This window comes from Drosophila yakuba, chromosome X (genome assembly GCF_016746365.2).
Source record: "Drosophila yakuba strain Tai18E2 chromosome X, Prin_Dyak_Tai18E2_2.1, whole genome shotgun sequence".
Classification (NCBI taxonomy): domain Eukaryota; kingdom Metazoa; phylum Arthropoda; class Insecta; order Diptera; family Drosophilidae; genus Drosophila; species Drosophila yakuba.
Window position 1 is genome coordinate 16631925 of NC_052526.2, and position 27783 is coordinate 16659707.

At 41.4% G+C, this 27783-nt stretch overlaps 2 protein-coding genes across 10 annotated transcripts; both read left to right on the forward strand.

Annotated features, from left to right (window-relative positions):
• The first annotated feature begins 659 nt into the window (after window positions 1-659).
• LOC6525690 (uncharacterized protein DDB_G0271670) lies at window positions 660-19728 on the forward strand. Of its 3 annotated transcripts, none has more exons than XM_002101476.3 (7): window positions 667-911; window positions 9855-9950; window positions 16966-17060; window positions 17123-17651; window positions 17741-18290; window positions 18361-18540; window positions 18621-19728. In XM_002101476.3, exons 3-7 carry the CDS (start codon window positions 17009-17011, stop codon window positions 18729-18731), a joined length of 1422 nt encoding a protein of 473 aa, XP_002101512.1. In that variant the 5' UTR covers window positions 667-911; window positions 9855-9950; window positions 16966-17008; the 3' UTR covers window positions 18732-19728. The 3 variants fall into 3 exon arrangements, with proteins under 3 accessions (XP_002101511.2, XP_002101512.1, XP_015046411.1); XM_015190925.2 differs by having other exon boundaries at window positions 18361-18534; XM_002101475.4 differs by lacking the exons at window positions 16966-17060; window positions 17123-17651; window positions 17741-18290; window positions 18361-18540; window positions 18621-19728 and adding exons at window positions 10810-11337; window positions 11400-12658 and having other exon boundaries at window positions 660-911.
• Window positions 19729-20018: 290 nt separating this feature from the next.
• On the forward strand, window positions 20019-27338 carry LOC6525691. Of its 7 annotated transcripts, none has more exons than XM_015190926.2 (12): window positions 20021-20120; window positions 21200-21728; window positions 21804-22343; window positions 22406-22519; window positions 22576-23517; window positions 23571-23886; window positions 24106-24245; window positions 24382-24387; window positions 24485-24850; window positions 24920-25396; window positions 25464-25604; window positions 25666-27338. In XM_015190926.2, the coding sequence occupies exons 2-12, from the start codon at window positions 21333-21335 to the stop codon at window positions 25735-25737; spliced, it is 3510 nt and encodes a 1169-aa protein (XP_015046412.1). In that variant the 5' UTR covers window positions 20021-20120; window positions 21200-21332; the 3' UTR covers window positions 25738-27338. The 7 variants fall into 7 exon arrangements, 6 of the variants coding, with proteins under 6 accessions (XP_015046412.1, XP_015046414.1, XP_039226032.1 ...); XM_015190928.2 differs by having other exon boundaries at window positions 24124-24245; XM_039370098.1 differs by having other exon boundaries at window positions 22409-22519.
• The last annotated feature ends 445 nt before the right edge of the window (window positions 27339-27783 follow it).

The following is a 27783-nucleotide window of genomic DNA, read 5'->3' on the forward strand; positions in this document are numbered from 1 at the left end:
GTTGAGTGCCAGTCAATTTTTGAATTTCCCATTACATTGAAATAATTCTAAATCACGTACTTTAAAATGACGTCACATTTAGATGCAAATCTATATTTACGGTTGATCACCAGACGTTGGTAGTTCATCAAATCGGTTACCCATGAAAAAGCTATAGTTCATATTGTTTATTTTTGTCAAAAAACTAGTCTATTAAAATACAACAGAAAAAATTGCATATTATTCTAAGTTTTTAACCGACATGCGTGACTGTAACTCAGTATTATACTCTTCATACATCGTTCAAATGAGGTTTTCACTTTTTTTCTTTCCCAATTTTTATCTCGTAGCCAACAAAAACATTAGATGGTTTGAGTCCATGGTGCTATCACTTAATTTGGTATCTTCTTAATAAATTCTAACGTATTTAAATTTACCGCCAAGAATTAAGCCCTCTTAACTTTTATTTATTTTTGCCAGTTGCAAGTTACAATTATTTTAAAATGCGTAACAGTTGCTCTGCTAATCTGCTTTTACCCCTTTTATACGATTTTATCAGCTCAAGTTGCAAGTTGTTGGTTTGAGTCTGTGGTGACTTTGTGCACATTTGGTATCTTTTTGGTATTTTTATAAGGCCCCCCAATTAACGGTGGGGGATTTTTCGGACATATTTCAACGGCTGCCGACAGTTGGAAACATAACGTTCGTGGATTTCGTGGGGAAAAGCGGTCTACTCGCGCGATCTTATTTTTTTAACGTGTTTGTGTTGTGTGTGTGTTTGGCGTGCGGCTAACTCCGTTGTTGTTGCCCAATTGTAGTTGTTGTTGGTAACAACGTGCGCGCCATTATTAACAGTAACTTAAAAGAAAACAGTAATTTACTAAAAAAAAGGAAGTGAATACAAGCAAATTGTAAACCTGCGTCACAAAAAGGTTTGTTTAAGACTTCTAGTTAATTAACTGGTTTCCTTTTTTTTTTTTGGTAGCTCAGGGATACACACATACACAGCAGGGGTGTGTTTTCCTGCGTGCGGGTGTATGCGTGTTTGTTTGTGTGTTTTGAACCTGTCTCTTATTCTTGGCTAAAAATCAATAAAATAAAGCAAAAGTCAAAGCAACAAAAACTGCAGGTCCTTTGTATCCATGTGAGTGGTGTGTGCGTGCGTGTGTGTGTTTGAAAAAGGTACTGCTATTCATTGGGTTTATTTTGCAGTAAGTAAGCAGCTGCAATAACTAAATAAATAAAAGACCGTTAAACGAGGCTCACTTAGTTAGTCGAGCATGGCCAAAAAGCCCGAGTTGCCAATTGCCAATTAGAAGCCCAAAACAAACGAAAATACAGTGAGGCACGACTAACGGTAATTAGGCGATTACCCTCTGTAAATTGCACCTGCACTAACCGTTCGTTTTACAAAACATTTCCCGTTTCAAATGGCCAAGCTAATTTGAAGTGCGCAATTGTTTTTGATTTTCGCATTTGTTCTTGAGCTACTAACTAATCCCAAATTGATTGCCACTTATTAATTTTAATCTTAAATTCTTCATCTTATTTATAAATCAGCATACTCTTGTAATTTATACATCGCTAGGTATTTAAATTGAATATTCTCTAAATATTCTTGGTTGCCAAAATAGTTTGCAAAATATATATTGATAATGCCAATTGAGTTTGAAATTGCTGATTCATACGAATGACTTATCTTGAATTCCGAATCTTTTTAAATTCTTTACAAGATTTTGTACTTATTTCAATAAAATTCCCACTATGAGTAATATCTGCGGCATCTGAGTGTGCAATCTAGTAAACTATTGCCATAGACAACTTATTAAATGATAAGAAATACGTGAAGCGACTAACTAACTAACTCAACGGTATGTTGAATTACTTTTACCGTATATTGAACACCGCACTCGTATTATCTATTAGCCGCTATCCACTGTAGTTGGCCGCACTTTGGTGTTAAGTGATCTATGATAAAGCGAGTTAACCCCGTAGAAAAACCGTCGAAACAATAATCACAAGACCCCATATTAATAGTAATGGCGATTTTATCTCGGCGCCCCGGTGTTTTGCTATTATTTTCTTTACAGTTAGCGAGCAGCTTACTGTTTTTTTATACTTTTTTTTTTAATGCCTTTCTTAACTGGATTGGCAATTGCCTGGCTGTATATTAAATCATTTACACTTTGCCAGCTGCTATGCACTGATTCTGATACTCCACCATTCACCCATTCAGCGCTGTCTTTTGTTTACCTCTTTCTTTTGCTCTATATGTAGCATATTGTAGGTATATTAATTTGGTTTTTTTTTATCAGTTGTGGCTTTATCTAATCGGAGGATGCCTATAGCTGCTAAATGACTCATACAGTCGAGCTATATTTTTGCCATATTTATATATGTACATCAAGTTAAGTATCAAGTGCAGTTGAGCTGGCTATCAAGTCCAAGTGCAGTCTCAATTGGCTGATTAACATTTTCGCCGTTTCGCTGGACTCTACTGCCTACCTGCCTATATCTATGCCCCTCTCTTTCTACGCGGCTCTAGCCCTCTCTTTCGCCACGCTTGTCTATAGAACTTTAAGTCGTTAAACCAGTTTATGACTGGCCGGGCATAGAGGCCATACGTTAAGTAAGTAGAATCAACAGACTCTGAATCAGCTGCGGATCTTACGGCCATAGCTACTGTGGCTGTCTTGATTACCTGTAAAGTCGCGAGAGTATTGCTGTATAAGCCAGTCGAAAGCCCTATATATTTATGCCAAAGTTAAAGGCTGTATATCTCAGGATCTATATCATATAGGGACATTAATTTTGGGATGCAAGTAGATGGGCCTCCAAAGTTTTGTATAAGTACGACATTGCTTGGTTATAGGATTTACTCTAGTTAGGAATTCGATTTCTTAGATTACATTTTCAGCTTTTTTAAGACAGTATGAACGAAGTTGAACTAATTTTTAAAAATATATTGCCTGAAGTGCTTAGCCGTTAAGAGGTATCTCTAAGTCGAAGTTGTGCAGCAGAGCGTTCTTTATAGTCTTTTCTTTGTTACTATGTAGAGTTAAGAAAGAGCGGAAGAGAAAGGGGCGGGGAGGGGCAGAGAAACGGGGAGAATTCAGTTATTCAGTTTATATGGTTGGGGGAAGCGTGCCATTGGATGCAACTTCCTCATATGTACGAGTGTGTGCGTTTAATGAGCGGCGGCCATAATCGCATTTTACAAAGTACAATTTTAAATTAAAAATTAAATATTCCATTTGATTTTGTGGCGAGGCAGAGCGTCAATAATTGATGTCATCGAATTGGGTTTCCCCCGTTTGAGCCCTTTGATTCTGGGCCCTGACAAATTGTGATTGGTAACCCAATAGTTGAACACAGAAGTATTTGAATTTAGGCCAATGTCAGAGGAGGGGGGGTAGTTGGGGCTAACATAAGCCGAAATAATTGACCAGAAACAATGATCGGAAACATGATTAAACATTGAGTGATCAATGGGGCAAGTAAATTGCCGGCGGCGAGGATGGAAGCTTCACTTTGAGTCTCGAATTTCAAGTCTTCAACAGCTGTGCCCGATATTTACCTCTCTTGGGACTTGAGTTTCGTTTTTTTTCTTTTCGTTTTTTTTTTTGTTCGTTTTTATGCCAACCATTATTTGTTTAGTGGCATATATTTGTACGGTAGTTTACTTCACACTTCCTTATTGGCTCGACTTTGAACTTGGCATCTTCTCGACGATCGTGGGTCTTTTGACCTTCCCGATTCTCTAGGATCGATCGCTTCAAGGTCGCCTGTTCACCTGTTCGCCCGATGACCCAAATGCCGACATATAATGGATGATTTCCATGCAACAAAACATATCTCACACATCGGTGGAAAAAACGAGAAATAATATAAACAACTTATACATTCAACGCATTGCAAATGCAGCCACAATGGTTGATAGTTTAGTCCATTGAACGCACAATGGGCTGAATGGAGCATGAACAAATGTTTAGCTAATTTGAAAATTGTGTCAGCAATGCCAGCATCCAAATGCACGTGCCAAATGGCCAGAAATCAATTTGTATAATTCGCCAATAACGGAGATTGACGTAAATAAAGCCTCGAAATAATACAAATGTTTTGAGGAATAGCTATAGAATTTGTAGTATCAAATTACAGAATATAAGTTGAGATTCTGCCAGGGAAAAACTTTTAAAAACTGGCTTAAGCCAATCAATCAAAACAGAATACTATTACGTTTAATACCAAGCAATTTTTCATCCAATATTTATTAATTGGCTAGCCTAACTTGTTGCATTTACTAGAACACCAAGTTAATAGTTTTGTTAAAGCGGATCGCAGATATATGTATTTATACATATTTGGGTTTCCTTTTTGTGGGAAGACAATGTCAATGACGATATCTTTCTGGTTTTCGCCCAACGATGACGAAGGCGATCGCAAATGACTTGTATTTCGGATGCCAAAAAATATATGAATATCATTATGGGAACGGTGGTGCCTTGAAATGCAGATTCCGATGCAGATGCTAATGCCGTTGCAGTTGCAGTTAAAAAATTTCATTGTCGCCGCTTTATTCATATTTTTTGCATATTATTTTTATTGGATTTCATTTCCATATTCCCACTGCCTTTTGTGAATGGAAGGAGACAACAATGGGATTTAGTGTCTTCATCGAGGGCCCTCTGTTATTGATTTTGCGGCATAAATTACACGCTTTGTCACCTCGATTCGATTACAAATTTATGCAAATCGCGCTTTAATTTATTTAACAGCCACGATCCATCGATGATGGCAATTCAAGTGCGAAACAAGTGGGTGGGTATACGAACTACTATACTATACTATACTATACTATACAATACTATATGGTAAATGCTACTTAACTGTGATGTCATAGACGCCGCATTCCGGGCCAGTACAGTGGAGCATAGTTTCAGATAACAAAAGCCAATCGAAAGCACCGTTCACATGCAAAAATGCAACTATAAAATAGAGCGGGCATTTTACATGGAGAGAAATAAAGTTCAAGTTGGAAAAAGGAGAAATTAGCTTGCAAATCAAATAAAAGTACTGCATACAGAAATTTCAATTATTTATGTATTTATTTATTGAAAAAATTAAAGTGCAATATATAATTTAAGTATCCATCAAATATATGTTTTCTAACAATTGGGAAATATTTTCTTAAGCAGTTTGAAATCCATGGAAATGAGTTCAGAAAATGTAATTGCATTCACATCTATATTTTTCTTTCCGTGTAGCACAAATAATTAGCTCACATACGTTTTCCACTCTAAGCATTTAATGAGGCCTCTAAGCTATTGTCTGGCCCCAGGGCATCCCAAAACACCCCACCAGCCCCCTCCCCCCCTGGATGTTGTGTAATTTGTTGTTAAACTGTCAATTCAATTGACGTTACTCATACGACCCGTTGTGCAGCGGATGTTTAGCGCAGCGAGAGGCTCCCCTTTTCCACTCTTGCATTTTATTTTAGCATTTCGACTTCTATGACAATCGCCTCACTAATTTCTGGCTCAACAAAGGCGATTTTCGTTCGATTTGTAGGTCTGCAAATAAATGCGGAAAAGGTTTCCGCAGCCTTCACTTTTGCCATGAATGAATGTTGCATAAGAGATTTTCAATTACAGATTTTCACCGGCTTTAATCGGGCTGTTTAAGACCCCACTGTGATATTTTAATTTCGTTTTTCCAACGTCTCCTTGATGTTGTGCCATAAATTTCTCCATCTAAAAAGCCTGGAGCCCAGCCAAGAAAATTAAAAGAAAAATTCGACTAAATGTGTAACACACACACGTAATCAATCTGGAAAAGTATACATGTATGTATATTTGTTTAAAGTAATGGCAATGCAAAGACATCTTTATGGTAACGTTATCAATATGGAAGATTGTATATTTTGTACAAGTTTTCGTTACATAAAGAGTTTCGAGTCACCCAACACCTCGAAATTTTCAGCCATTAAAATGCGGTCACAAGCGGAACGAACAAGTGTCGCTCTAGCGACTTTTCTTTGATAAATATCGCTGTACTTCTTATTTTTGCCGCCCAAGTTTTTCATATTCTATTCTTCAAAAGGGTAAAATAAGTCCTTGAAATGCTTGAGGACACTGCATTTCAGCAGTGATTAAAAAGGTCACTTAAAACTGTTTTCTTTGTCGCCGCGATGATGTAATTTGCATGTGAGTGAGACAGCGGAATTATTGTTACCTTCAGCAGTCGTTTTTAATACTTTTGAAAAGGGGTTTGGGTGAACTTACTTAGTGACTCACAGAAAACATTGTCTTGGGATAAAAATACAAACTGGTACATGAATTCTTTAGCAACGGAAATGCTTGAAAATGTGTCATCTTTTATGGCATTCGCCTAACAAGTCATGACAGATTATTTTCTATTTAGCAGAAAGGAGAGGTCTTTTATATGCATTGAAGATACATCTGCGATGGGAAACTCTTCATTTTAGCTGCAGATACTAACGAGTTTCGTTACATTTCCTGTACCCTTTAGTAACAGTCATTCCCTCTTCATATCCGCATCGGAAACACCGAATGGTGTTTACTGCATACGAGTAAAAGGCGCAGAAAAAACAGGAACTGAGCTGAGGTATCTTTACTCTAATGATTGGACTGTATGTTATATCGCCTCTCCTCCGCCAATTATCTACATATATCGTATTTAAAATCATGTAACGCATTATGTCTGCATGATAGACATGAGATGGCAAATTGATTAAGCACAATTAATTGTAATTAATTACAAGGAGCCATCGCCATTATGTCACCCCGTCCAATCAATTTGCGAACGTCTTTTGTTAACCTTTCCATCGCCCTTAAGTCTCTTACATTTTTCATTCACACACAGCAAAGGGAAATTGATTTTTAAGAGTTCCGATCCATATTATATTTGGTTATTATTATTATATTGTTGTTAATTTTGAGCATGCTGCCGTTTTGGGAAAGTGGCGCCGCCTGCTGGCCAAGTAGTGCAATTAGCCGAAAGTAAAAGTGGGCTGCACTGCGGGCAATCGGGGGTACATATAACGTATAACGTATAACGTAAAACGTCTAACATATATACAGAGCTATTGTCTGAAACGGTAGCGAGTGGGAAAGGTTTTCCCCGAGCCCATTTGAATGGCAGACATGTGGAGATGCAATGCTTTCGGATCGCTTTGGCTCGGTTTCGTTATATGTACTATTATTGTTAAAAAAAAATAAAAAAAAAATATATATATATAGGTGTCTATGGATATATCTTGGCACATGTGAGGCTCGCGTGCAATCATCAATAACCAGATTTCAATGCCAAGACCTCTTGCAGTCCCCGAAAGTCATTAACATTGGTCGAAATGAAAGTTTTCCCAGCGGACAAATACAAATAGTCACCTTGAGAACTCGGCACCGGAAAAAATAATTAAGCCTAGAATGAACATAGATTTCAGTTGAGAAAGAGATAACTAAGTAAAAGTTACAGGTTCGAAATATAAATTTATTTCATTATTTTGTATGATAACAATGTTAATTTGTTTAGTGCGTTCTTACTATCTGCTTCGAACTTAAAACAATTTAAAATTAAATCATTTTCATTTTTTACACATGGAAGTATTATTCTTTTCCCAAAAAATGTATAAACATGCCAGTTTCAATATTCCGAGGCAGTTACGTGCTTTTTTCCCGATTCGAGTGATAGACTTGATATCAGAAAACCCCTGGAAAGGGTCGCAATATGGAACGCAATATGAAATGGGGAAATTCTGGGGAAGGTGGGCGAGGTGCTATTGGGGGCTGGGTCGGCATGACGTCAAAGTTTTTTGTTTGCCACTTTATACGTGCCACATACGTGATTTATTCGCGAATAGAAAGCGGCGAGACACCGTTTGCATAATGGTAAAGATGGGGTGGTGGAGAACGGTGAGGTGGGGTGCGGGGAGAAACCCCCCAGAAAACCACAATTATGCAATTTCCTGCCCGGCTCTAAGCACTTAATTATGGTTATTAAAAATTTGGCAAATAGTTTCTTCGCCTTTGTGCGCCCGATCATTTGCACATAGTTAGCTGGAAGCCAGACGCATGTGAAACATCGGAATTGGCCATATCATTATGGTTAAAATAATATGTATATATATATATGCATGTTCAAATGTGGCGTGCCAGCTCTTAGCCAGATTTGCAAATCCGCAACGAGTTGAACGAACGATGTTAGCAATATTTTGACCATCATCAGTCGAGAGATGACAAACTGGAAAATATTTAAGCAAAAAACGTGGAAAAAACTTAAAGAAGTGAAGAGAAAGGCTGCCATATAAACCACATTAAAAGATTCACACTCTTTAATGGCTTAAATGTCTTTATTTGTTTACTTTACTAATTGATTTCGCAAAACTGCAAATAAACTATTATATTTTAATGTGTACTATCTAGTATGTGTTCTGAATACCAGAATAAAATGGCTTAGGAGCCAACGAAAGGTAAATAATAGATGGTAACAAATCGGTCAGTGAATGAGGTCAGTTATTGTTTATTCAGTTGGGGTTTTGGTAAGCGATTACTCTACACTTTACCCATCAAACTAGTACCCATTATGAATTAATAATACCAAGATAGCCAGGAAACCGGGCTAATATTTGCTGGTCAAGCCCCCCCTTTTGAGGTCACACCCCCCTTTTGAGGTCAAACCCCCCTTTTGGGAGTTGGGGTAAATAGTTTTGGGTGCACTTAAACGAAATCAATGCGATTAAATTCGAGTTGGCCCAGTCTCTCGGGCAGCTTAACTGGCCTTATCAACCACCGGGAATCGGTGTCAGCTAATCGCACCCACAACCAGCGAACCGCTGACCCCAATTGAGGAGCACCACTTGGCCATTCCAACCACGTTGCATGGAAATGGAAAACGAGACGAGAACAAAACTGAACTGAACTGAACAGAAATGGAAACGGAAAACAAACCTAGAAGCCGAAAGCAAAACCAAGAAGCGCCACTCCAAACATGGTCAACGGAATTGGCTTGTCACTTTCTCAGCCAGAACCAAAGAAACACGAACGCGTCATATGGGTGCGCCCTTCAGAAAAAAGTGCACAATAAAAGACAAACATTTATTGCTCTATTATTTATAACAAAGACTTAAAGGTAAACGTATAATATACCTCATTATTTAAAAGAAATAAGTAACCAAAGTGCACAGAGAGCAGTGAAATGAATTTAGTCAAATAAAGTGATATGTGTTTGCTAGTAACTTGCCCCCTGCTGTGAGGTTCTGAACCCAACCCAGAGCAGTTGGCGTTACACTCGAGCACGTTCTTATCGCAATTAATTGCATAATCATCGCGAACTCTGCGAGTGATACCAATACGTAAACCTAATCTCTGTCTCTGACTCAGCCCAGTGGGTTGTAATTATTAATTATAATTAGGCAAAGCCAGGGCAGGTCTTGTTTTTGATTAGCCAAAAGCGGAAAACAAAAACCAAAAACTGAGTCAAATTACACCACAGTTCAAGGGACAAGGGAATGGCTGGCGGGGGGCGGTACATATCTGGCCAAGATATCTGGCTAAGATCGGTGGACTTAGCCAGCCGGATCGGCAGTGGAGCGCATCTGAGTGTGTCCAAGTCAGCGGGGCATCCCAAACAGACCAAAGATCTCAAGATCCGAGGAATCTAGATAGTGTCCTTGAAGTCAGCGTTGTGCAACTCAACGAATCAACTAAATCAGCTTGGCAATTTAAATCAAAATCAAATTACGACGAGTCGCTTTGAAAACTATAATACTGTAAAAATATATGTTAGCTACGTACCTTTAAGTAATATCAATTTCTTGTTAATGCAACTATTCATTAAATCACTTGATTTACTTGCAGTTGCATCTGAAGCGCCAGAAGGAAGCACATTAATATATATCGAATAAGGAAAACTCCAGCCACACTGAGGAAATCAAAGTAGGAGCAACTACAACTGTGAGTACCGTAAGGAAAATGACGGAAAATGGTGGAAATTGGGAGGGGGAGGGGGGGAAAACAGCCAACAACAATCTGCAAATCATATGCAGAGCGTCACTCGCATATCGCATATGGGAATGAGATTTCAGATTTTTGTGACCATATCCGGTTGCCAGTCGGCAGAGTCATCAGAGTCAGCAGTTGCAATTGCAATTGCAGCTTCCACCAAAACAATAGCAAAAACCCAAAGACGACAGACGAAAGATGAAAGACGAAATGCGGAGCGAACTGAAAACGCAACTTGGTCTTTAGGGCCCATGGAAATCGCATCTTGGCATTCGCCATTGTTGATATGGGGATTTTTTTTTGTATTTGTATTTGTTTGGGTGGGGATACATATGTCTGTATGTGGGGGAAGTTGCGTAAAACTATGATATATTCACAGTAGATCGGGCGATAGCATCGCATCGGTCGAAAGATGATGTGGAAATCAAAAGGGTCAAACTATGTTTCCATAAGTCTGGCTAGTGTTGGTTTCTAATCAAGCAAGTAATTGTTTTAAATAGTGGTAATTGTTAAGTAACATAATGCGTTATACATAAATTATAATACATTATAATAATTTAAATATATATAATAACTTAAATATATATAATAGCTTAAATGGCTTAAACTATTCTGCGATGTGCATCCAAATTAAGTTAAGTGATGTTTGAATTATATTCAGTGTTGTATAATCTTTCAACATATGTCTTGTTTGAATAAGTTTAAATATGTCCAGTGTTGTATTATCCTTTTATATCTACATATGTATAATATATATATTTATATAGCTAGTATTGTATAATTAATTTAAGTGTTGTTTGCATAAGTTTAGATACGCCCAGTGTTGTATAATTCGCTGATAAACTGAACTGTGAGGTGACATCGCTGCCAGCTGTGAAAGTGGGAACCCTAAACTTATATACTAGAAATAAAATTGCCCACAAATTTCAAGTAAGCGCTGCTTCCTGTCAAATCGAATGTCATTGGGATTTGCCTGAACTCCAGTTTTGCCATTCAGTTTCGTATACCTCCCGAGCACGATTACACATACTAAACGTTTGAAAGTAAAATTCCAATCAAAATGCCACACAAAAAATTCCCTAGAATGTCGCAGGCGCAGCTCAAACGTTTGATTAAATCACAAAATCAGAATTTAGAAAAGGCCGCGTGTATTTTAGAGCCACCGAAGATAATACAGCAGCCTATATTGAGGCAATCCATAATGCCATCGAACTCTGCTTATGCCAAAAAGCAGCGCAAGACTGGCACTCGTCCGAATCCTGGACGAGCTGGTAAGGTGCCGATGCAGGTGCTCGTTGAGCACCTGGAGCACGTGGAGCAGGATGACGATGTGAAACAGGTGAAGCAACGAGACAAGTGACACTAGCGAGTACACAACCCATGACTCAGTACTTTTCGTAGAATCCATCTATGCAGGTCCTTTACAATCAGCATCAGCAGCAGCCATCCATGCAGATGCTTTACAATCGGCAAGAAGCAACCAAGCCGGAGAATCCCAATCAGGAGCAGGAAGTTACTTCCAATAATAGCGAACTGGCCAAGGAGCCCGACGAGTCCACCTCGCTGAAGGAGGACGTTCCACCCAAAGAGGAATCAACTGGCTATCAAACTGGATGGTACTGGCAGTCTTGCAATGTCTCGGGTGACAAGCAGGAGTTGTCGGGAGCCAGCAGCTCATCATCCGCCTCGTTCAATTGGCCCCGTCAGGCGGACAAAAGCAAGGGATCTGGCGAGAATAGCTGTTCCCCATCCGATCCATTCAGTATGCAGAATCTGAAGAAGATTGCCCGTGATTTCTTCTCCTATCCGGAGTATCATCCACCGGAGTCCAGCGCGGACGAGATGGAAAGCACGGAGGCTGAACCCACGGATACGGCTGCATTGAATCAGTCGATCGATAACCTTTCTATTTCAGAATCCCCGGAGAAGAAATCCCAGCCGGTGCTCAACCCGGAAAAAGAGGAAGCCTCCGGCTCGGATGCTAGTAAATTGGGCCAGGCTAAATTACCCGCGGATGAAAAGATGCGTCGACAGCAGGAAATGCCATTGGAGGAGGCCTTCATGACCGTAATCCGCAATCTTCGCGACACTAATACCACCAATATGCAGTTGGATTCGACTCCATACTCGCCGAGTATGCCATATGGCGGCTACCACCACCTATCGCAGTCAGGTTATGGCTATGATTCCAATTACCATTTCAACGATCAACCGATGATGTCCTGGCCATCGACTTATAGCCGTCCTCCTCCTGGTTTCTCGATGTGCCAGCAGTGGGATTGCTGGCCAAGATGCAACCAATTGCATCATGCTCAAATGCCGAATTTTAATCAATCGCAATCGAGTTACGAAACTTATCAGGCTCAACCGCAGCAGAATTGCTGGCCGGTCTACATTCCGGAATATGTTTCGCAATTTATGTTTGGTGGTGGACCAGAAGACTCCAGTGCCAGTGCCACTGCCACTGCCAGTGGCAGTCAGTCAAGTCACGGCAATATGATGTAAAAAAAATCCGGAGGGAAATCGGAATAGTGTAGCATTAAACATTTATTCAAGATCATTCGAAGAAAATTGTTAATGTATATCAAGAACCACTGCCATATTCCCCATCATCTCATTTTTCATCTATGTACCAATAAACATTTGTAATGTTACAAATATTTTCCATATATTTGTAAACTACACATTTCCAACAAAATCCACTGCTATTTGTACATATTTAAATACCTTAAACTAGAATGAACGCAGTATAGAAGTGCTACTATAAAATGTATATAGAAATGCCATTAAATTTCACTTTTTATCAAACTCAGTGGAAGAAAGTGAAAAACATGCGAAAAAAGTGAAGAAAAAATCGAGCAGCTTACCAACAATCGAAATGTAGGAAAAAATCAACTAGTCAGCATCGATTGTTTGGCGGACAGTTTGCTTTTCTAATATTACCAAACGAATGCCAACAAAAGGTTTTTTTTGGCTAAGTGAAATAAGAAATCAAATAAGATGAGTTGCCTTATAAAGAGTATTGTATAGTGTAGAAAAAATAGTTGTCATCTGTATGATTTCCTCCCATTGTGATTAGAATTTCATTATCTAATCAAAGATATTGATAACACCTGCGAAAAGCACTTAACTCATTAAGTAAATCAATCAAACAATCGTATATCTAATCAATTACATGCACTTATTGCTTTATATTCACATGTATTAGCCCAGACATGTCAAATCACTTATTAAAGAAAGCGTGTTGGTCATTGAACGCGGTAAATTATTCAAGTAGTTGGATATGAAAATCATTAGCGTAAATGTTGTGGGTAATTAAAATATGAAGGGGTATTTATTTACATTTCTTTGTAATTACTCATTAAGTGCTTGCGTTTATTGCGCAATCTTTAACATAAAAAATAATACATTTGATATAAGCAACAGGGTATTTTGATTCCAAATATTTAGAGATATCGCAAAATTAATATTATTTAGCCTATGAAGCGGTATCTATATGAATTATTTTATAATAACTTATCAGTAGTATACAAATACATAAAATCTAAACACCAGGGGCCAGTTGCCCATTGTTTTGCAGTTGCGACACGCACGTTACTGGGTGGTGACCCCGATCTGGAGGCATTTGGCTTGTCGTTAAATTAAATTTCACTTTGTTCTGCGAAGTGGGGGAGCCTTCGCTTTCGATTTGCATACCAAAAATTTAGTTATTTGTTAAATAGGCGGGTAGACTGTTTCTCAGACAAAGAAAGCCCACAGTTTCGTGGTAAAAAGTAGTGAAATGCTGGAAAATTGTAGGGACAACCAGTTAAATGGGTTTCCACTGTGCGGAAAGTAACAATTGTTTGCTAATTTCGATAAATATATATTTATTAAACCACAATGGCTGGCATTCAAAACAAAATTGCATGAGGTCACCGTAACACTACGCCATTTTTTCCGATTTGCTTAAATTCAAGAATAGTCAAGTTCTCACATTATATGCAATTGAAATCCCACACTGATCAATTTTAAGTTTAAATTTTTGCTTAAATTAATTGAGATTTTTATGGGTAATCGCAGTTCTCGGCGCTCTGAAGTAATAATCATTGGCTGGGATTCCAGCTTCAACTTTTGCGTGCCACGAGTAGAAAGTGAGCGTGAACTTTCCCACCCACTTTTCCAGCGACGCCCACCGCCCCTTTTTGGCCCCGCCCCCTTGCATATAATTATTGCACTTTGCCTTTTCAATTTCGCCGTTGTCGCCTGCACTTGAAGGCTGCCTTGTTTTCATTTTCTTTAATTTCTGTTGTGTTCTCCGCCGTTGAGGTGTTGAATTTTCCTTGCAATCGGGCATTTTCCTTTTGTTGTCAGCTTTGTCAAGACAAAAATATCATTGAATATTGAGTTTAATTTTAGATCAAATACAAATGTTGTTGTATATGATAAACCCATATAAATGAATAAAAAATGATGTCGAACTGGTGCTATTATAAATTCAAGATGCTGGCTTAAATCTATTCAGGGCGCTAGTCAAGCGACTTGATTCAATTTTAAACGAGCTTAACGAGCACTTAAATTATGACTGCGAGTGTCGATTAAAACTTAAATTTAATGGCAAAGGGAAAAAAAAGAGTATCGGAGGAAACGACATGGCAAATATGTGTTTCTCTTCGTGTTTTCTTTGCGGCAGGGCTTAACTGCAATGTGGAGGCACTTGCTCCAGTTTTGCGAGCATATGAAAGTGCATTTGGTTTTTCTCCGACGTTTTCATTGCTCGCCTCTGCCTTTGTGGTATTATGAAATGGTCTGCACACAGGGCCCAGGGCCTTGAGTCCGATTTGAATATGCGGCCCATACACATAATACAGCCAAGTTCAAATTAAATAGACACCAAAAACAAAACTCAAAAACCTCATTAAAAACTAGTAGATATTTCATTTCATAAACAACATTAAAAGCCACAGTTTATAAAGTTTTTACATTTTCTTTTATCAAACTAAAAAGAAACCTAGTGCGTCATCCAACTAGTGACGAACGCGCTTTCTTCTGTTACCTTACATTCGACTAAATAAATAAAGCTTTTGAGTACCTAATTGTAATGATATTAAAGTGGTTATATTTTGCAAATGTGCAACTATTTTAATATAATGTAACTGCTATAGCAGAACTAAATTTTATTAGAATAATTAATTGGTATTTTGTTGACTGAACACTTCTATTTTACTGGACCGAACTGTATTTGAGTTGCATCTCTTTTTTCGCCCGCTGCTGGGCAAATTGTTTAACGATGCTGATGAGATTTGCATAGCATTCCAAGCCACACCATACCATACCATACCACACTATACCATACCATACCACACTATACCATACCATACCACACCATACCATACCATACAATACCATGCCATACCATACCATACCATTATGCCCCGTAGCTTGGAAGCTGAGGCTCAGTGTGGTATGGATGTCATTCGTTATGGTTCGCAGAACTTCTTCATTTGCCTGCCTTTGTTTACAATAAATCCGGCGGGCTTTAAACAATTGCTGTTTTGTTTTATGGCCCCTCGAATTACCATGGAGCATAAAACATGGAGCAGGCGGCCAAATGATTTTTGTGACCTTTAACGCACGATGCCGTCATGTCAACCATGTTCGTAGTTCGTAGTTCGTAGGTATTTTGCCGTGTGCCATGTGGCGTATGCGTAATGTTGCAGGTGCACTTTCATCGGTCGTCAGCATGTCTAGGTACTCACCACATATCTTATCTCGGGCGGAGAACACAGCTCAAACAAGTCCATTAACCCAAATAAATGGGTATAATAAGTTTAACAAATTCTCACTTCGCGTTTTTGTTTTTTTTTTGTTTAGCATAAGCAAATGTACGTGCCTCACAAATGCGAATTAGGCCGGGCTTCAAATTGTGGTTTTCGACTCTCTTGGAATTGCCAAAAGTTTGTGTATAACAGCAACAAAATGAAAAGAAGAGAAAACATTAACAACAAAAACACAACAGCTACCACTAAATTTCGTATTTTCACAGCCGCCCAAAATTGGAATGCTAATTTTTTCGTTGTCAAGTAACTGGTATTTATTTTGGGGCATACTCGACATTTATGATGCGAATGTGTTTTGACCTTATTTCTATATTTATATGTTCATTTAAAATGTAGTACATATTTCAGGAAATATTAATTTGTTACTGGTCTTGCAACAATTTTAATTGTTTTGTTAATTTTTACGGAGCATCACAGCTTGGAAGCCATTCGTTGTTAATTTTTACGGAGCATCACAGCTTCGAACCCATTTGCTGGCAGTTTCCTGGCTTTATTTGTATTGCCAGTTGGCCAGAACAAAGCGGCAAAACAATTAAGAGCAAGCACGAGAGGCTCGAAGTGGTTGGCCCATACAGTCAGAGCCATTTAAGACGGTTACATCTTGTTATTTTTGTTTTGTTTTATGTTTTCTTGGCGTGGGCATAAACTCGAAATGGAATTAACAAACAGAAACAAGGAATGGGCTGGCTGAAAATACTCATTCGAAGATGCGACTGAAGATGGCCTTTGTGTTTACAACACACAAGTCGTCGACCTTCAGTGGGTGGGTGGTACACCATAAATATTATTAAATAGCATTTAAAAACAATTATCGTTAACTATATCCAGCAAATTGAACTTCATTCGCCAACTTCAATTCGCCAATGCTGCAAAAACACTCCATGTCCTAATTGGCAAGTCTGAAGGGATTGTTTTTTTTTTTTCCTGTGTAGGCGGGATGATATTGGGGGCACCCAGAAATGACCAAAAATGGCAACTACTCCGGGGGGCGACAGGCGACTAAACCCGTTCCTCAGAATATGAAACGTATTTCGAAAACGCGATTTCGATGACTTCATCGAGCCTCACACACTTAATGCCAATTGTTTCCCTCAAAGCCGAGAGCCACTGACTCATCCTCAACCACTCTTTCTCCCCATCTCTTCCAGCGTTTGGGAGCAGTCGTCGCAAGATCACAGAACGGGACGCATCATGACTTTCTACTGGTGGTCACACTGGTTCTGGATAACCCTGATCCTGAGTGGTATGTATTGAGTGGTTATTATTGATTTAACATATAATTGAATTCAATTTCATTTTTTGCAGTTAACTTGCTGTCCAGCCATGTCCACACATATCCTAGCCAGGAGGCGGAATCACTGACCTCCAGTCCGCATACTCAATCCCAATCCCAATCCCAACCGCAGCCCGTGCGCACCACCAAGCTCTATCAAACGACGGTGACGCAGACATGGGGCCCAGCCACCCAGAGCAACATCATGGACCTAACCCACCGACCCACCACCAGCCGGCCGGTGGTGACCCCCAGTTATGGTGGTGGCCCCGAACTGGCGCAGGTCGCTGATGTTGACCAGGCGGTGGAGCTGCAGGAGGAGCAGGAGGTGGTGGAGGAGGAGGAGGAGCTGCCGCTCAACGATCGTGAGCAGGAGCAGGATGAGATTTCTGATCAGGAGCGGGAGGAGGATGAGACAGATCCAGATCCAGATCCAGATGCGGATGCGGATGTAGAGGACGCTGTAGCAAACGAGGAGCTGGCTCAATTCGAGTTCAAGCGATCGGCAGATTTTACCTCCGACCAGTTGAATAACTTTACGAATTTCAGCAGTAGCACTAGGTAGGTTTTCCAAAAAAAGTATATATGATTGTAAATATATATACTATACTTTTTAAAATTTCGAACTAATTGTAACTATTTCCCTTTAGTACAAATGGCAGCAGCAGCAGTAGCACCACCACAAAACCTGTTGCAATCAGCAGCAGTAGTCCGGCCACCACCACAACCACCACCGCGAAAGCGTTGGTCACTTCGCCGGCAGCTGCAACAACACCAAGGGCCGGAGGCAGTGCATCCGCATCCGCATCCACGCCAGCTGGCTCCGCGGCAACGCCGTCCACGCCCAAGATTCACACTGAGTGGTTGTCCGATGAGCTGCTGGCGGCTGGTGCGACTGGTGGCGTGGGTTCAGGGGTCACGGCCGAGGGCGAAAAGGCGCCGTTCACCCTGGAAAATGCCAACAAGGAGGACGAACTTAGGCGCGCCGAAAGCGAGCATAGATCGCGAAAGTCGAAGGTTCTATCTGCGGAGTATAAGCACATCAATCGCTACATCAACTTCTCTGGCGACACCAAGAGTCTGCTGACCAGGTCCGCCTCCGCGGCGCCCAGCGTGGCGGGGGGCGTGACCGGATCCGGGTTCTACGACGGCGGCGTCGGCGACGAGGGCAATATCTCATCCGAGGCACTGGCCATTCAGGTGGGTGAAACTAATCATTAGCTTTCTTAAATATAGTTCTTAAAGTAATATCCTATATTTATATTTCCAGCGCACGTACTTCCTGGATGCGGGTGCCATTTCGGCGATTTGCTTCACTGTCTTTGGCGTGTGCTGCACAGTGGGCACCATTGGGATCGTCCTGTATCGCCGTCGGTATCTGAACAAGCCGCAGGCGCTCAGCGAACCGGACTCGAGTGTCTATATCGATGATAGCACCATGCGGGTGAGTGTAAGGATTCGTTGACCAATTGCCAGTGGCGCCCGAATGTCCTATGCACTAAATATTTTTCCCTTTTTTCAATTTTGCAGGACAATTCGGATGAGATGTACAGCCTGGACAACGACTCGTTTCTCAATTCGCTGGAGGCGATGACAATACAGAACTACTGGACGGATACGGTCAAACATACAAAGCTTTAATTTCCGGCCTTTCCCGTTTGGAAGTCCGCCCCTCCCCCCCCCTCTATCATTTATTGTACGTTTTTGGTTCGAATTCGATTACGATTCTGTTTCGTTTCGCTCTTAAAATGAAATTCCATTCCTGATTTGACAACCAGACATCATAATCATTAAGTAGCGTAGTTTTTAAGCGCGTGTATGTATTTACTAATGTTAGGCAACCAAACGAGCAACTAGTTTAAGCCCAAAACTACCAAAATTATGTTTAGTGTACGTATAGATCCTAAGTGCGCAATGTTTTTGTTGGTCTTGGCTGTTAGTTAAAGCCTTCCCCCCCCCTAACAACTTTCCCACTGATCCGATGCCCGCTCTCTTTGAATAAACCCCATTGTACTCGTATCTGTTAGTTAATTATTAAACCTTATTTATATTGTTGACTATTTTATCGCCCTTCCCCAAGTCCCAAGTCTATGTTTAGAAATCACTATTTATTAAGTTTCCAACTTTGTGTCCAACAATTAAATGCAATCATTCCTTCCAGTTTAGCCTATAGAGCAACTTTACACTGTAATTAATGTATTAAAAGCGACGCAAGCAAATAACAATTAAAAAAGAACATCATACATACACATACACACCGGTATTGCTAGAATTTTTGAGAAAATAAACAGTGTCTAATTTCTGAATTAGTACATTAAGTTTTCGATGGGTAAACAGAACTTGCAGTTCAAATTTAAATTGCTTTCAAAATCTTGAATATACGGATAACGAGTTATTATCACTAAAATTCTGGCAAGGCTGCATGAAATTGTTTCAATATACACAAATATATAAAATGAATTATATGCTAATGAAGAGCAAGATAAACTGTTTACTGCCACACAATCCTTGTCAATTTTGCTCATCGAACTTTTATACACCACTTGTACTTGTACTATCCGTTCGAATGTTGCAAATATTAAACGAAAAACAAAACCCAGATATAGTACATTAATCATTAAATGCTAAACTGATATTATTCGAAAAAATGTTATTAATTGGCGTGGCCAGACTGTTGGGAAATTCTTCGTACAATCAGTGTTGGGAAAGTGGATGGTCTTAACGGTTAGGTACCAGTGAACGCGTACCTAGGAAAAGGTACAAGCCGTTGTGGTATATGGGTAAAGTAGGTGGCGAAAGAAAACTTTTCAAAAAATATAAAAATGGAAAATATGCCAAGTTTTAATTGCACCTACTATAGGTACAAATTGCATGGCACTCTTTTAACGCTGCTCAACACTGTCCGAGCTGTCCACTGTCGATAGCAATCGATAGGCCATCGATGTTAGCCCAAGATTATCTATATGGCTGCCAATCGTTCTCCGCCAATCGAGTTGCTGAAGGAGTAGTGCAATAAATATGAATTAAATGGTAAATATAAAACCGCGACAGGTGTTGTTTTCGTATCTATTTGCTGGCCGTGTTATTGTTGCCACCGTTGCAGTCGTTGTTGCGAGTGCCGAGTGTGCTCCGTGTGTGTGTGTGTGATGTTGTGCGACGAGTGTGTGTATGAGTGTGTTGTGTTGTGCGGTTCCCCCACCAAAAAAAAATAACGAAACGAACAGCCAAGGAGCTGCGAAAAAAAAAACACGGCAAACCTATTGATTTTTAACAATACGCACATGGATAGACACACATAACGGCAACGGGGAGTTTGTTTTTTTTTCCCACGCCTCCAAAGTGTTAAGCGATTGCAACAATCGGCGACAACAAAGGCTCACCAGCACCACCCCCTGGCACCACCCACTTGCACCGCCCACCCATCCTTCAACCTTTGCGTGGGTGGTTGTTGTGTCTGGCTGCAGCTTCCTGCGTTTGTTTTGCCTGCGCGAGGACTTTTGGAGGCCAAGTTTACGTGTGCGCAATCAACCACGGACACGGTAGCTCCGGAACTGAGAAGCTCCGGAACTCGGAAGCTCGGAGGCCAGTGGTAACCGCGGCGGGGGGCCCTGAGAGAGGTGTCCACATATAGACACATAGGCAGGCAATAGTGGGTTAATTGGCCGCATTGATTCCGCTGGCCAGCCAGGAGGTCGCCACAAGCAGAGGTTACCAAACCAGCGCAGCCAACAAACCGAAGCTCGAAAAATTAGAATACTTCTTAATAACAATACTCAACCGCATTTAACGAGTTAGATTAGGACTTGTAATAAGATGCAAATAACCATGAGAGTGATTAGAAAAACTTAAAAAATGAGATTAAAAAGATTAGGCTTTGGTCCAAAAATAAGCAAATCAGCATATAGATTGGTCTGTTTGCTGTGGCCCGTTTCGCCCCGCCGCTTCCTTCAACGAAACTCCCAAGTATTTCTATGACCATTTAAATCCATAGTACGTCATCGGCAACGACCACCTGTCCCTGATTTTTTTCTGGGCTGGGCTGTAGTGCAGTGATTCGCAGTGATTCATTGCCGCCTTAGATCATCGACTAATCACACATTCTCCCCCAGGCAGTGGCCCACAGTGAGGCAGCAATCGCAGCAGCAGCAGCAGCGGATGCAGCAGCAGCACTAGAGCAGTAGTAGTAGTAGTATCGAAGCCGCAGTCCCTCATCCCCGGAGAATCGCAGTTGTTGGTGCAGCCATGAACTCAAACTCCTGCAGTGACAGCAGTAACGAGTCCATGGTCAATCCCGCGCACATACAGATGAACTTTGGCCAGCAGTCGCAGCAGCAGCAGCAATCGCATCAGCATCAGCAGCAGCAGCAGGAGCGATATGTGTGGGAGATGCGAACCCGTAGCCCAAATGTGACGCCAGCCAGCACTGTGCTCAATTCGCCGGATCTCAATGCCGAACTGTCCTACGTTCCGCTGCAGGGTCTTTCGCCATCGGGCGGCGGTGGTCAGGGATCCGGCGGTTATGGTTCAAATGCGGGCCGTGATTCTGGAGGCTATTACTACCAGCGACCGCAATTGCATCAAATACGACTGGGTAGGAGTCCGGGCAGCCAGTTCGAGACACGGGATGTCCTGCCACAGGTGAGTTAGCTTGGAGAAATACTTCAAGTCTAAGTTTCATCCACTACAATGACATTTAACTGACTTTTCTTGCAGGGATTGGCCAGCCCCGGCTCGCCAACGGATGTGGGCAAGGCGGACGGTCAGTGCCTGCGTGATGGTGAGATCGTGGTATTCGACGACATCGACACCAACTGGATGAACAAGGCATCGAGCGGCCAACGTCCTGGCAGCAATGAGGATGTCCTCAAGGTAACCAAAATGATTGGACAGCTGCCAATTGCCGAGTACGAGGGATCACCGCGACGATTTGGCAATCAACCGAATACAAATACAATTACCATGGGTGGTCCCAGAAAACGTCCGCCGGGTTTCCCACAAAGAGTGTCGCCCACAACCAGTGGCGCTAATAATGCGACTGCCGCGGCAAAAGCATCGGTGGGCAACCTCATCGATCTGGTCGACCACGAGGAAGAGCGTTCGGGGACGCAACGCGAGAAGACCCCTACTTTCGACTACCTGTACGAATTCTCAGAGACCAGAAAGGTGCTGGAGGAGTTCTTCAAGGCGAATCCGGAGGACGAGAAGCGGTACACGGATTACACCACGGAAAGTGGAGACGATGTTGCTAGTTCGGTGAGTATTCCTACTTCCAAGAAGCTTAGAATCCCATTTAATATTGTATTTTGATTGACTAGCAGCCGCAAGAGTACCCAGCTACGCCAATGGAACAAGCATATATTGGACAACGGCTGGCGAGAATACCCAAAGATGAGCTCTACATGGTGCACCGATCGCCCATTAAGAAGCCGGTAAGTCATAGCGAAATGACAGTCGTTAAAGGAGCTAATGTTTGTTTAATTTTTAGCCCAGTGACCAGAATCCAGCGACGGCCTACCAGGAGCATAATGATATTGAGCTGTATATTGATTCGAATAGCCGAAGCAGCGGCGATTTGGCGGATACCGAACTGGAGGCTAATCTGCGGCGGCATTCGCGAAACTTTACCCTGTCTCCCGAGACAACGGATTACGATTCGAATTGCGGCGATTTGGACAGTCTGTCTAACGACATCAACTGCCCCACGGATTATGGTAAACTGTATACGAGCATGCCCGTCCTAGAAGATGGCCTGAGCAGTGGCCACGCTTCCGACACGGAGAACAACGTGTCCGTGCTCTGTGACAAGCAGCAGTCGTCCCAATCTCAGCACATCCACGAGCACAACGGCAATGGCGAGCGGCTGGAGAACGACTACAATGTGATGAGCGCCAGCATGGCCACATTGACCACAGATGCCTCGCAATCGGCGCTGATAAGCGACTTTGCCTCACTGCCCATGCCCCCGGCTCCGCCTCCATCTTCGCCGCCACAAATCGAGATTGCCGATGCAAGTGAATCCATGACCATGGCGGCAGATGCTGATAATCCACTGGACAGTCACTACGGTGCGGTTTATGCAGCGGCTTTGGGCAGTTCTCACACAGAAAAGTCAACGGGATCTGGACTGGGAGTGGCTGCAGTAACTGCGGGAGGAACTTTGCCATCGCAGGCTGCTTCCGAAATCCAGGAGGCCATGAAGGAGATACGAACCGCCTTGCAGCGTGCTAAAACGCAGCCGGAAAAGCTGAAATTCTGCGACGAAGTGCTGCCCACGGATCCAGACTCACCGGTTTGGGTTCCACGCAAGGGGACGGCGGTCTCAGCGGTCCAAGGTGCGACGGCAGATGAGGAACCAGACACTGATCTGGAAACAGATCGCCTGTTGGGTCAGCAGCGGCACGATGAGCAGGATTTCTTCGCCGATCAGGTAAGGCATGCAAACATGCAGCGTTATCAGCTATTAAAATATTAACTTTTCAGTCCCTGGCTGATAACAATGCGAATGAGGGCACGGATATTGCCAGCAATGGACATCTAAATGGCACGTCGGACAACAATAATCCCAATCCAATGAATAATATCAAGCCGCAAGCCTACTCGACGGCCACCATTCGACAAGGCATCGGCACCTCGCTGACACCCAATTCGCCGGATATTTGCCAGATCGTGGGCACGACCGATATCTCCATAAGCTCGCCGGAAAAGCTGCAGTTCACCAAAAGTCCAACGGGCTCCATAAAATCCCTGAAGGATTCTGCGAACTCGGACAAGAAGGCCAAATCTCGAAACAAAGAGGGTAAGTTAGCAGAGTGATCAACGCCCCTGTTTGTTCGTTTACTGATATCAAAACCGATTAAACATTTCACGCTGCAATCCGTATATACTAAATGCTGATATCACGTAAGTCTCTGTTACCCAGCAGATGTTTTGGTTTATTTTTAAAACTTATATTTTGTTTATTAACAATCAGAAATGAAGGCACTCCGTAATTAATTTTAATATGGTTCGTTCTTAGGTCTCTTGGAACCCAAAGTTCTCATTGAGGGCGTGTTGTTTCGGGCCAGATACCTTGGATCCACTCAACTTGTCTGCGAGGGTCAGCCAACCAAGTCGACCAGAATGATGCAGGCGGAGGAGGCCGTTTCCAGGATCAAGGTAAGTGAACAAGAACCTGATGATGCACATGAAAGCACATCCATTCAAAGAAACCCCGCTAGGCTATGCTCTATGTGTGTGTCTAAAACTTTCTCGTTCGCTTTTCTCGTTCCCTGCTGCGCATTCCTCTCGATAGGCTTTGGTAAGCGATCGTTAGCCCCCTTTTAGTTGACAAATAATACCATTTAGACGTAAATGCATTATACATTTATATACATTTTTGGTTTTGTTTTTAACAGGCTCCCGAGGGCGAAAGTCAGCCGAGCACTGAAGTGGACCTGTTCATATCAACCGAGAAGATAATGGTGCTTAACACGGATCTCAAGGAGATCATGATGGACCATGCGCTGCGTACTATATCCTATATAGCCGACATTGGCGATCTAGTTGTGCTGATGGCTCGTCGCAGATTCGTACCGAATAGTGTTGTTGATCCATCGATCAGCAGTCCATTGGGTGATGTTTCCACTCCCGGAATGGGCGAGGAGGAGTCGCCTCCCAAGGAGCCACTCAGCAAGCACAATCGCACGCCCAAAATGATCTGCCATGTGTTCGAGAGCGATGAGGCGCAGTTCATTGCTCAGTCCATTGGACAGGCCTTTCAGGTACACATATACCCCTAAAGTATTATTGCAATATATAACCAACTATCGATTTCTTTTATACTCAACCAGGTGGCCTACATGGAGTTCCTGAAGGCGAACGGCATCGAAAACGAGAGCCTGGCCAAAGAGATGGACTACCAGGAAGTGCTCAACAGCCAGGAGATATTCGGCGACGAACTGGAGATCTTTGCCAAAAAAGAGCTGCAAAAGGAGGTGGTTGTGCCGAAGGCCAAAGGCGAAATCCTAGGCGTGGTGATCGTAGAGAGTGGCTGGGGTTCCATGCTGCCCACCGTGGTGATTGCCAACCTGATGAGCTCCGGAGCAGCTGCCCGCTGCGGCCAGCTGAACATCGGTGACCAGCTGATCGCCATTAACGGCATGAGTCTGGTGGGATTGCCGCTGTCCACCTGCCAGAGCTACATTCGCAATGCCAAGAACCAAACTGCCGTCAAGTTCACCGTTGTGCCCTGTCCGCCCGTCGTCGAGGTCAAGATCCTGCGGCCCAAGGCGCTTTTCCAGTTGGGTTTTAGTGTTCAAAATGGCGTGGTAACTTTAAAATGCCCAAAAATCTCGGATCTTTCTGTTTTTAATCATAAATATTTACTTTATGCAGATCTGCAGTCTTCTGCGTGGAGGAATCGCTGAGCGGGGCGGAGTTCGCGTTGGCCACCGCATCATTGAGATTAACAACCAGAGTGTTGTGGCCGTGCCACACGATACCATTGTTAAGCTGTTGTCATCCTCAGTGGGCGAGGTATGTATGGCATGATTTTTAAACTTTTCTATACCCATACTTACAATTATTTTCTAATCAGATTCTGATGAAGACAATGCCCACGTCCATGTTTCGTTTGCTCACCGGTCAGGAGACGCCAATCTATATATAAATATATATGCAACTGTTCACACGCCTACGCTGGAATCGAAAAACTATAAATTCGTCGACTGCAACTTGATCAGCTTTAAGTTCCATCGATTCGCAAATAGACCGAAATTGGAATTTGTTTAGTTTGCTTAAATGGTTCATTGAATATTGGTGTTTATGTACTCACATTGCAAGGATAATTTTAGCCAATTTAAATGTGTACATGTATTATGTCTACAATGAGATTAATTGTTCGTCGTCAAATCGGTAAATCGTTCATCTGTCCACAACCGACAACTGCAATAGAGGTTATTATTAATGCAGTTCCAGGAAAATGCTAATTTTTGGTTCATTTTGTCCATCTTTGTACATGAAAAAGACTGAATTTAAAGCCAGTGCGAGCGTATGTGAGCAGTCATTGTAAAGTATTTAAAAAATTGTAAACCCAATGTCCCAAAAATATATTCAACCTTCCCAAATTCCCTCGCATCCATTAGCTTAAGCATTCGATTGAATTTACTTGCAAGCTAATTTTTATGATATGATCTAATCCATTATTTGTCATGTAAATTAACCGTACTTTAGTTCTTTAACTACATTTATAATTTTCGATAAAAAGAAACAAAAAGCAACACACCTTATGCCAAAAAAGAGTTAGATTTCGTTAAACTTATTATTGTATAGAGCCATTGCGGATAATTATTGCAATACCATTACCGATATTTATTATTAAAAAATAGCCTTAGAAAAACGAAGCCATGCCTGCAAAACAAACAAAACAACAAACAAAATAAATGCATTTAAAAAGCGTCAGCAAAACAAAACAACAAAAAAATGAAGCGCATATTGATTCTAATTGTATATGTAATGTTTGTACAAGAAATCTGCACATTTCTCGATCGACTATTGCCATATACATAACGATATATACTCGTACGATAATTATGATAAATCTAAAGCGAAAACAATAAGCAAAACAGCAAAAGTAATACGAAGAACAATAATTTCAGCATTGTCTAGTTTCTGTTAAGCAAGGGCATACGTGTAAGAAAGAGACGAAGTCACATAACGGACAGAGACGGCGCCATAGAAAGCAAAAGAGATAGACACAGAGAAAGAGAGAGAGAGAGAGAGCTTATTTTTGCATACTTTAAAAGCGACAAAGGAAAAGGCAAATAAATCACAAAAAGCAAATAATTGAAACCAATATGTATACATATGTTATTAATCTAAATGGAAACGACTAAACTAAAAGAATATTTTAAATATTTCAAGTGCAGGTAACAACAAAAGACGCAAGTTAATAATATTTATATATATATATATATAGAATTCTTCTGATCGCCATTCGGAAGCGCAGGTGCAATATTTTTGCAAAACACAGACGACACACACAGCCACAACAATTAAATTATTAATTTCTAAGCTACTCGGGACACGGCAAACACACTAAGTAACCCACTATAGAACTCTCTGCTACTGCGCCTCTAACTAACTTCTAAAAAACCAAACACTAATCGTATACTACCTAATGCAATTTATTTATTAATACTTAACACGTGACCGAATGCAAACAACAGCGAGAAACAAAAATACAAAAATAAACTACATTTATACACAAAAGCCGAGTTTTATACAATTTTGGTTTGCATCACAGGTTGGGAACAACTAAAGTTAAGCGGTAAGTTGAAAGCTAATAACAATATAATAAATGTAATTACTTTTTTAATTTTAATTGAAATCTCCCTAATTGGAATTACTGATTAATTTTAGATTGCAAAACGTTTCCACGTGCTTTCCTCTGTTTTAATGAAAATTGTACGCGGTTTTCGCTGAGCGCTTTTCGCGTATAACTTTAATTGATGGGGCGAATGATGCGAGAGGGATGGTGGTTTGATGGGGTCATGGGTCACATTTTCGCCAAATGTTTTGCTTGTTGACGCAGCTGCAGTCAAATGGATATTATTTATACGCGCGCCACCCACGTGAAATGTAAAAAAGTATCGCTCCGTTTCGCTGCAAGCAACTTTTGATTTACGACGAAACCAGAAACAATTTCACGGAGAAC

What these genes read in the sequence shown, in the direction of transcription:
- LOC6525690 (XM_002101476.3), top strand. Translation starts at nt 17,009, where the DNA reads ATGACTTTCTACTGGTGGTCACACTGGTTCTGGATAACCCTGATCCTG. An exon ending in GATAACCCTGATCCTGAGTG is followed by an intron (nt 17,061 to 17,122) that starts GTATGTATTGAG and finishes CATTTTTTGCAG; the next exon opens with TTAACTTGCTGTCCAGCCAT. An exon ending in ATAGCACCATGCGGGTGAGT is followed by an intron (nt 18,541 to 18,620) that starts GTAAGGATTCGT and finishes TCAATTTTGCAG; the next exon opens with GACAATTCGGATGAGATGTA.
- LOC6525691 (XM_015190926.2), top strand. Translation starts at nt 21,333, where the DNA reads ATGAACTCAAACTCCTGCAGTGACAGCAGTAACGAGTCCATGGTCAAT. An exon ending in GAGACGATGTTGCTAGTTCG is followed by an intron (nt 22,344 to 22,405) that starts GTGAGTATTCCT and finishes TTGATTGACTAG; the next exon opens with CAGCCGCAAGAGTACCCAGC. An exon ending in CAAATCTCGAAACAAAGAGG is followed by an intron (nt 23,887 to 24,105) that starts GTAAGTTAGCAG and finishes GTTCGTTCTTAG; the next exon opens with GTCTCTTGGAACCCAAAGTT.